Genomic DNA, 9,159 nt, shown 5'->3' with positions numbered 1-9,159 from the left:
TAAAAATTGTGAATAATAATAATAATAATAATAATACTAATAATAATGATGGCTAGTAACTGTAATGGATTAATGAAACGCCGGTATTGATAAGAGGCTAATTATAGAAAAAATATAAATATATATTTTTTAATTTTCCAAAAATATTAGAAGCATAAATAGGTATTTCGGAGGAGAGGCGGGACAAAATTGGGTGTCAACATTGAGCCTATTTTATTAATTGTACAAATATAACTAGAGTTCTATATAAAATATTGAAGTTTCGGAGTCTTAAAGCATGATTAATATACGGCTAAACTACGTAAAAAAGATAAAATTACGTAATAAGGGAAGAATGGAAAGGGGGACTTGTGATTTTATGGTCTCCTATAACGCAGTAAAATCATGCGTTATACGTTGGACCGTATTCCGTATAGCGCATTATTTTACTGCGTTATAGGAGTTAACGGGACCGTCTCTGTTAGTGCTATAGCGCATTATTTTACTGCGCTATAGGTACTTTAGTAACTTTTTTTTTTGTTGGGGCATTTTGGTTCAAAATGTTTTTTTTTGAGCCATTTTGGTTTCGGACCCGACGAATTCCCCCTACTGGATTCCTGCCACGGCTAGAATCATAGGACTAGTACTCTCTCCGTTTTAATTTATATGAACTCATTTGACTGGACACGATATTTAAGAAAGAGTGAAGACTTTTGAAACTTGTGATTCAAAATAAGTTTTAAATATTTATGTGGTTGTAAATCATTTCATAAAGTGAATTTGTTTACAAATTAGAAAGAGGTCATTCATTTTGACACGGATTAAAAAGGAAATAGGTTCACATAAATTGAAACAGAGGGAATATTTCTTTTCATGAATTCAGTGCATTTACTCCTAGTTAACAATTAACATTACTTCCTCCGTTTCATTTTATCTAAAGATGTTTGATTTAGCACAAAGTTTAAAAATAAAGAAAAAAAATTAAAATTTGTGATCTAAAACAAAATAGCAAATTGTGTGGCTAAAAATCATTTTATTAAGGGTAAAAAGTTAAATTTAAAGTTAAATTATTACTAGATATAGAAAACTGTTATTTTTTTTAAATTGACTAAAAGGAAAAGAGTGTCATATAAATTGGGAAGAAGGAAGTTTTTAAATATACCCCTATCTTAACAGAAATCCCCAAATCCCCTAAAATAACCCGATTTCATTTTTAAACTGACTCAACTACACAAAACCCATATGCGACCAACTTGTTCCCGAATCTTACATCTGGAGTCACTAGGCACAGGAATGGGTAACCCATTTTTTTTTTTTGCGTGGATTGCCCTTCTTTTGGGGTGGTCTTTAATTTTTGTCCTTCGTCTAGACTACGCTAAGATTTTGGATTCAAACCCCAGCTCAAGCATAAAAATAAAATAAAAAATCGCAAGGCAAGGCTTTTGGAAAGTTTTGCCTTATGCGGCATAGGTTGCCTCAAAGCATAACTAAAGTTCTATCGAATCCGGCATAGGTTGCCTTATAAGGCAGACTTTTAGTTATGCCTTAAGGCAACCTATGCCGGATTCGGTAGAACTTTAGTTATGCTTTGAGGCAACCTATGCCGCATAAGGCAGACTTTTCCAAAAGCCTTGCCTTGCGATTTTTATTTTTATTTTTATGCATGAGCTGGGGTTCGAATCCAAAACCTCAGCGTAGTCTAGACGAAGGACAAAAATTAAAGACCAGCAATTTGAGGGACAAAAATTAAAGACAACCCCGAAAAGGGTCATTCCTGTGAATTGCCCTGGGTAACCTATATGGATTTTTATTTAGTTGAATCGGATTTAAATAGAGCGGGTTTAAAAATGAAAACGAGTTATATTAGAAATTTTGGTTAAGACAGGGGTATATTTGAAAAAACTTTAATGATGAGAGGTATATTTTTAATCTAAATTTGTCATGAAAAATATTTTTAGCCTTTTTTTCAAAATAGAAGACATTTTTGACCCTTTTGAGTATATGAATCCACCTGCTTTATTGGGCCACTTCCAAACATAAATGGGATAAGTGCACAGATAACTGATTGTGGGATTACTATTTAAACCATAGCCTTAATATATGGGAATTTGCAAGTTTAACCATTTCGGGATCAACTTCAGAAATACGCTCTTGAAGTTGCAAAAAGTCGCGGGCAATTAGCAGAATTGCCCTTCTTTTGGGGTGGTCTTTAAATTTTGCCTCTTATATTTGAAATCTTTAAATTTTGCCCTTCACTAAATTTCATGGGTTTCAGGTTCGAACCCCCACACAGTCAAAATTTTAAAAAAGATTCGCAAGACAGAGTTTAAATTTCGCTATGCCCCATCGGCATACACTTGTGAAGGAATTAGCAAAGTTATGTCGGACCCGGCATACTTATGCCTTATGGGCAGACTTGACATAAGTATGCCGGTTCCGGCATAACTTTGATAATTCCTTCACAAGTTTATGCCGGATCCAGCATAAAAGTTTGCCCATTAAAAGTATGCCCCCATCGGCATAAACTTGTTAAGGAATTACCAAACTTATGCCGATGGGGGCATACTTATGCCTTATGGGCAAACTTTGCCTTGAAGCATATATATGTATTTTTTTTTTTAACTTTTCAAGGTAAACCTTTAGTAATGCCTTAACTAAAAGTGTGTCCATAAAACATAACTAAAAGTATGTCCCATAAGGCGTAAGTTTTCCTTAAGGCATAACTAAAAGTTTGCCTTATAAGGCAAAGTTTAAATTTTGTATGCCCCCTCCGGCAGACTTTTAGTTATGTTTAACTAAAAGTCTGCCGGAGGGGGCAGACTTTGCCTTGAGGGGCAGACTTTTAGTTATGCCGGATCCGGCATAACTTTAACTTTTTCTTAAAGATTGTATGTTGGATCCGGCATACATTTCCCCAGTCCTGTCTTGCGAAATTATTTTTTTATTTTATGCTTGAGCGGGGATTCGAACCCAGAACGTCATGTATTCGCCCATCTTTCCAAGCAAAGGGCAAAATTTAAAGACCACAGATATGAAGAGCAAAATTTAAAGACCACCCCAATCGAAGGGCAATCCGCGCAAAAAAATGAAAAGTCGCGGATGAAGTTTGTCAGCAAATTATTGAGATTTTAGCCTGAAGTTTGGCTTGACTTCAAATATGTATGAAGTTTCAGGTATATATGTCTGAAATTCAAAGTAGCTTTCTGAATGGTATAATACATAAATAGGTTGTCAAATTTGATCTTAGCCTGTAAGTATACTATCCAATTTTGAGTGTACATAGTTAAGCACCTTAACTTTTATAAAGTTGAACATGTAAACATAAATAATGACGTGATACTGGCGCAACACATAAATTTTGGATGGATAGATGGTTATTTTGTTAGTTGGAATGTTCAACTGATAAAGTGGAAATAAGTTGAGATGCCTAGTTATGCATATCTAATGTTGAAGGATATACTTGACAGCTGAGTCCAAATTTAAGGGTCTATTTATCTATTATGACTTTTTGAAATTTGAACTAACAATTTTTATTTATGTCAATATTTTCGAACTTTTTCAACGACATCCACTTAATTTTTTTATCCAAAATTCAAGATCAACTCTTCAACCTTACAACAATTACGATTTTAATGTTGAAATCCTTAACCGACTACGAACCTAATTTTTTTTTTTTTTTTTTTAAAAGAAGGTAATTGCGCCTTAAATGAAATTATACAATTAGGCTAGGGGATGAAAATACAAAATTACTCCTGAAAGAGAAACAAAAGATTACAAGAGGATCAAAACGGCGGCAATTAGCCGAACCTACACATTCTCTCTGATAAAAAAAATTGAGTTTAAGGTACACTTATCTTGCTGTTTTTGGTGTTTCTTCTTGCATAATTGTGATTAATACTTCCATAAATGGCCTTAAATCTTACTGAAAGAGGAACCCATGAATCTGAAAACCCAATTGAATTGTCTCTTAGAGAAGCTTTTGAGTTTCTTAAACCCCAATTAAACCCCCCATTTACCTTAAAAGTCCTAACACAAGAGGAATATTCAAACCTGAATAAAGCTATAATCTTTGGCATTTTAACCCAACCCCATTTGGCTAAAGTTCATATTAAGCACCTACATGCAATTAATACTGATGGGTATTGTTTCTTTACTTGTATGCTTATCAAGATTGTTGATGAAATTTATGTAAAGTTGGTTGATTCAGTGAAAATTCAGCTTATGTGGGTTACTAAAGAGATGTTGAATGTATTGGCTATAGGGTTTGATAAATTGCTAGTGGCTCTTTTAAGGCAAATTATTAGTGGGGATTTTAGTGAGGGTAATTTGTGGTTGTGTTTAGAGATGGTTACAATTTTTTTAGCCAATTGGGATTGTTTATTAGAGGAAGAACCATCGGTTTTGAATAAGGGTTTATATGTGTTCCTTCGGTTATTGACCGATCATTATAGAGTACAAAGTAATCCAATGATGGATGCATTGAAGAGAATGGAGGTTCAGTTTTGTGTTCGACTTTTGAGGGAACAATTTTCATTGTGTTTGAAGATAGGGAGGGACTTAATTAGGCTTTTGCAAGACTTGGTTCATATACCTGAGTTTAAAATGATATGGAAAGAGTTGTTATTGCATCCAGGACAGTTTAGAGCGGAGGGATTTGAAGATATTTCACAAATTTACCGCACAAAAACTCCAAGTTCGTACTTTTTGCTTCGAATAACTCCTGAAATGGAAACCAAATTGAGGTTTTTGCTTACACACGTCAAGTTTGGTAGTCAAAAGAGGTACCAGGTTTGGTTCGCGAAGAAGTTCCTTGGAGTACCTGAGAGAGAAACTGTCTTAATTGACATTGTTAGGTTTATATGCTGTTCAGTTCATGCATCCAGTGAAATTACGCAACCAGACATCTTACCTAGATGGGCTGTGATTGGTTGGCTGTTGAAGTCGTGCAGGAAGAGTTATGTCGAAGCAAACTTAAAGCTTGCATTGTTTTATGATTGGCTTTTCTTTGATGAAACGACTGATAATGTTATGAACATTGAACCTGCAATTCTTTTGATGGTGAACTCTATACCCAAGTATATTGACGTGACCCATACTCTTCTCGAGTTCCTACTAATTGTGGTTGACAACTATGATATTGAGAGGAAGGAGATGATCTCCAAAGGGGTGTCAACAGCTCTTTCTACACTTGTTAAAAAAGGAATTGTTGGTTCACTTGATGTTTTGACTCGATGCGACTTGATAGCAACAGTCCTTAGGGAAATGCTTGGCAAATTGGTATTGGTCATGCAAGGTACCCATTCCAAAAATTTAGGACCATCCAGTATCATCCATGATATGTCACCACCACCTTTCCATTTTCTCTCGTCAAGCTCAGGATCCCAACACCCTAAGAGGGTAAACTGAAATTAACTGTGTGTCATCGCAGGCATATTTAGGGCAGATTTAATGCATCTCTTTCGCCTCCCGGAGAATTGCTTGTGGTCTTTTTTTTCCAATTAGGCTATAAAGTTTCACTCAAGTGGATGAAAGTTTCAAGGAGAAGTTTGAAATCAAGGTGATAGGGAAAACTTCTTTTTCTCTCCCTGAAGAATTGCTTATGAGCTTTTTGCTCCAACAGGCTGAAGTTGCACTCAAGTGGATGAAAGTTTATAAGGAAAAGTTTAAAATCAAGGTGATAGGAAGTTTCTCAAGGTAATACTTGAATACCTGAAGATAAATGTTCACCGTCATGTTGCTATAAGTTTCTTTAGGTCTTGAGTAATGCACATTCCTCTCGTTGTTATGCTTTTATCAGGTATTCTCTATTCCCAGAGTAGCCCGGTTTTGTTAATAGTTCTGCATTCTGCAGTTCTCGAATTGCTTAAACGGGGATACACATGATACATCTTCAACAACGCTTCGTTCATATACAATTTTAAGTTAAGCGATTTGGTTATCTCATCCGTGTGAGAGTTGATCACGAATATTAAGTTGCAAAATCTATGCCTTTGTACCCTTACTATATAACCCTTATATGTACTCTCCACAAACTCTTTTTCCCCATTTTTTTCAGGGAAGTCCTTCTAATCCTGTCGACACTCTATTTTTACCTGCATCAGCAGTGGAGAACTTGAGTTAAGAAAGCTACATTTCTTGGCTTATTCTTTCTTTGCAAGCAAAGGGGCCATGAAACAGGGATGAAAGTGACACCTCCTTAGATGAACATGTTCTCTCAAGCCTCTACCTCGTCTATAGTTAGTGATGTTTTGCAGAATGGGAAGTGGAGATGGCAATTGGCACATAGAAGAATAAAATAGAAGTTATACTACTTTGTGAAATTCGCTTGTTAACATGTGCCTAAAGCTAGTTGTATGGATTCAGTAAGATGGAAGTTTGAAGGAGAAGGTTGTTCTACTATCTGAAGTGTGTGTAACATTTTCAGGCATAATGAATTAGCAGGTGTATTGACAATCCCTAGGCAAGTGGTCGGTGGAAATCTTGCTGCTGACCAGCAAGAGGTACTTCTTTCTACTAGTAAGCTTCTTCAAGCAATACTTGATGTAATATCAAGTAATGGATGGCTGAATCTAGCACTTCTAGCAATGGAAACGAGCCAGATGATCACTCAAGGAGTGTGGGAGCGTGATTCTAGGCTTCTCCAACTCCCACACTTCACAAAAGAATTGGCTAAGAGGTGCCAAGGGAATCCAGGAAAGAGTATAGAGACTGTGTTCGATTTAGTGGAGATGGAAGAAAACGAGAGGCGTGAGCTCTTGCAAATGTCAGAATCACTGCTTATGGACATTTATGGTTTCTGTAACCAGTATCCAGACATTGATTTGACATATGATGTGCTGGATGGTGGTAAGGTGAGAGCAGGAGATGATGTGACTTTACAGGTAACTCTTGAACGAAATCTTGAGGGTAGAACTGAGGTTGGACCTGTGTTTGCGCCTAGATATCCTAAAGACAAGGAAGAAGGATGGTGGCTTGTTGTTGGCGATCCTAAAAGCAACCAATTATTAGCTATTAAGAGGGTTACTCTCCAGAGAAAGTCAAGGATCAAGCTTAATTTCACCACCCCTGCTGAAGCTGGAACGAGGGAGTACACTCTCTATTTCATGTGTGATTCTTATCTGGGTTGTGATGAGGAACATACTTTTGCACTTGATGTGAAAGAGGCAATGGCTGAAGACAACAGTTGAAGAGCGTGAGTTAGCTTTTACTTTTCGGTAATTTGCCCAGCTGCTTGATGTATTGCTTATAGACAATCTACTGAGACTAAGTGCTGTTTTATCCTATTTTAAATTGTTTCATTAACTAGTTTTTTCACGATATTATGCAGTTTATTTTTAGCTTTAATAATGTGATCTGAAATGCTGCTTGGTAGGGTCTGGTAATTACTTGTTTATTTGGGATTATTGGTGATCACTTGCCTCATATGCTATAGTTTTCTGTCTTTTCTTCTACTCATCTGAAGGCATTATATTTGTTTCAATGACTAAAAGCTACTCATGTTATTATGCTTACATTAGGATTCGCCTGTTTACGTTATGCCTACAGCCAGTTGTAGGATTCACATTCAGTATAGCTGTATAGGTATTACCTTTTCTTTTTCTTGTCCCCCCCTTTACACAATTCTGTAGAGATAAGGAATCAACATAGATAGTTCTTTGAGCAGTTAACACTATGGACGATCTTTCCACCATAGTTGACCCTAACTCGTTAATTCCTGCTACATAAAATAGGAGAAATTGTATAATATGCCCTGAATATGATCATTGAAATAATATTTGAATAACAGTTTGTGCTTATAGCAATAGAACCATTTTCTACCAAAAATCGAGATAAACTTATACATACACTGCATATTTCACACATCTTAACACCAAGAATTTTTCACAAATCGAATCAGCTATTATGTACGCCAACCTTTTCATGCATATTTCATCTGTTCGTTAGTTTATCAAGCACTTGTTTCTGCTGTAACATTTTGCATTATTCAGACAACCTAATTCCAGTTCCTGTATCACTTGGTTCATCAGTCAGAGGAGATGAAGTTGGCACTACTTGAGCCACTATGTTGGTTTTTGGAAGCAGTGTCTTTTTCTTTTGACTTCTCGGGAACCAGAGAGGAGAGAACTGATTCATTTTCATTGCTGAGGAGGTGGTGTAAGGGGATAGAGATCCACCACAAGGATGTGTACCGCCGTTACTTGTGAGCCAATGTGGCGTTCTGTCAGGGAACTCCATGAATGGCCTAACTGAGAAATGGGGTTTTGTTTGTCGGCTGAAGACCACAGAGGAATGTCGCATCTGATAGCCACCATCCATTTTTTCAAGGTTCACAAACCTGAGATCTGTTTCTGTTATTTCCTGTCTGTCTTTTTCATGCTGCACGGTGCCCTGAACCTGCACAAATAAGATCATTCACATTTCTTCTCTACTCTTGGAAAATTCACGTAGACCCCTTAGATTGAGAAATGAGCCTCATTTTAGAGCCATGAGTCAATTGTCAATCTAAGTAAAAGACAGTTTAAACTGCCAATCATGTTTTTAGTGACAAATTAACTACCTTATGGAAAATATAATGACAACAGATCCTTCTACCTTTAGTTTCTACTTCCCTTCCCCGATCAACTAAAAGGAGCTTCTAACCTGCTAGCTCACATAACAAAGCTACAATGTTGCCTTTGGATAAGTTCCAAAAGCAAAAGTAGTAGAATAAAATCTTGACGATATTTAGCTACTTGGTCATGTTGGAATGAACATAATAACATAGAAATGTACAAAAGATACGTCTTGCAGAACATTTTCCGGTTGCTCAGCTTTCATCTGTTTTCCCGTGATTGTATTCAGTGGAGACCCTTAAACCACTTTAGACTCCTTTTTTTTTAAGAGAAAATAATGTAGAGCAGGCAGCAGCCAAACTGTCTGAATAACTAAAAGGAATGAGAACATCGCTGATCCATTAATAACGAGACTTACTAAATGCAGCATTTGAAACAACTTATGGGAAAAATATGGGAAAAACTGCTCCAACATAGCAAAAGAATTTCCAAGCTTGCATTTCCCAGTTAACACCTATATAACTTGTCTTTTATTTGATTATGACAATCCAATCTCATGGGAAAAATAAACAGTTATATACTGTTTAACGACCTGAAAATGTTAGCGCTGAAGTAGCTTTGGGCTAAA

At 36.3% G+C, this 9,159-nt stretch overlaps 1 protein-coding gene across 9 annotated transcripts; it reads left to right on the top strand.

Moving 5' to 3' along the window:
* The first annotated feature begins 3,552 nt into the window (after window positions 1-3,552).
* LOC132601549 (DExH-box ATP-dependent RNA helicase DExH12-like) lies at window positions 3,553-8,580 on the top strand. 9 transcript variants are annotated; one of them, XM_060314638.1, is made up of 2 exons: window positions 3,553-7,171; window positions 7,968-8,578. In XM_060314638.1, exon 1 carries the CDS (start codon window positions 3,886-3,888, stop codon window positions 5,383-5,385), a length of 1,500 nt encoding a protein of 499 aa, XP_060170621.1. In that variant the 5' UTR covers window positions 3,553-3,885; the 3' UTR covers window positions 5,386-7,171; window positions 7,968-8,578. The 9 variants fall into 9 exon arrangements, with proteins under 9 accessions (XP_060170621.1, XP_060170615.1, XP_060170613.1 ...); XM_060314632.1 differs by having other exon boundaries at window positions 3,553-7,193; window positions 8,007-8,578; XM_060314630.1 differs by having other exon boundaries at window positions 8,007-8,577.
* The last annotated feature ends 579 nt before the right edge of the window (window positions 8,581-9,159 follow it).

Source organism: Lycium barbarum, chromosome 1 (assembly GCF_019175385.1).
Source record: "Lycium barbarum isolate Lr01 chromosome 1, ASM1917538v2, whole genome shotgun sequence".
Lineage (NCBI taxonomy): Eukaryota > Viridiplantae > Streptophyta > Magnoliopsida > Solanales > Solanaceae > Lycium > Lycium barbarum.
This window is presented reverse-complemented; position numbering and strand designations above follow the sequence as displayed.

Coding starts and splice junctions, on each gene's coding strand:
- LOC132601549 (XM_060314638.1), top strand. CDS start 3,886: ATGGCCTTAAATCTTACTGAAAGAGGAACCCATGAATCTGAAAACCCA.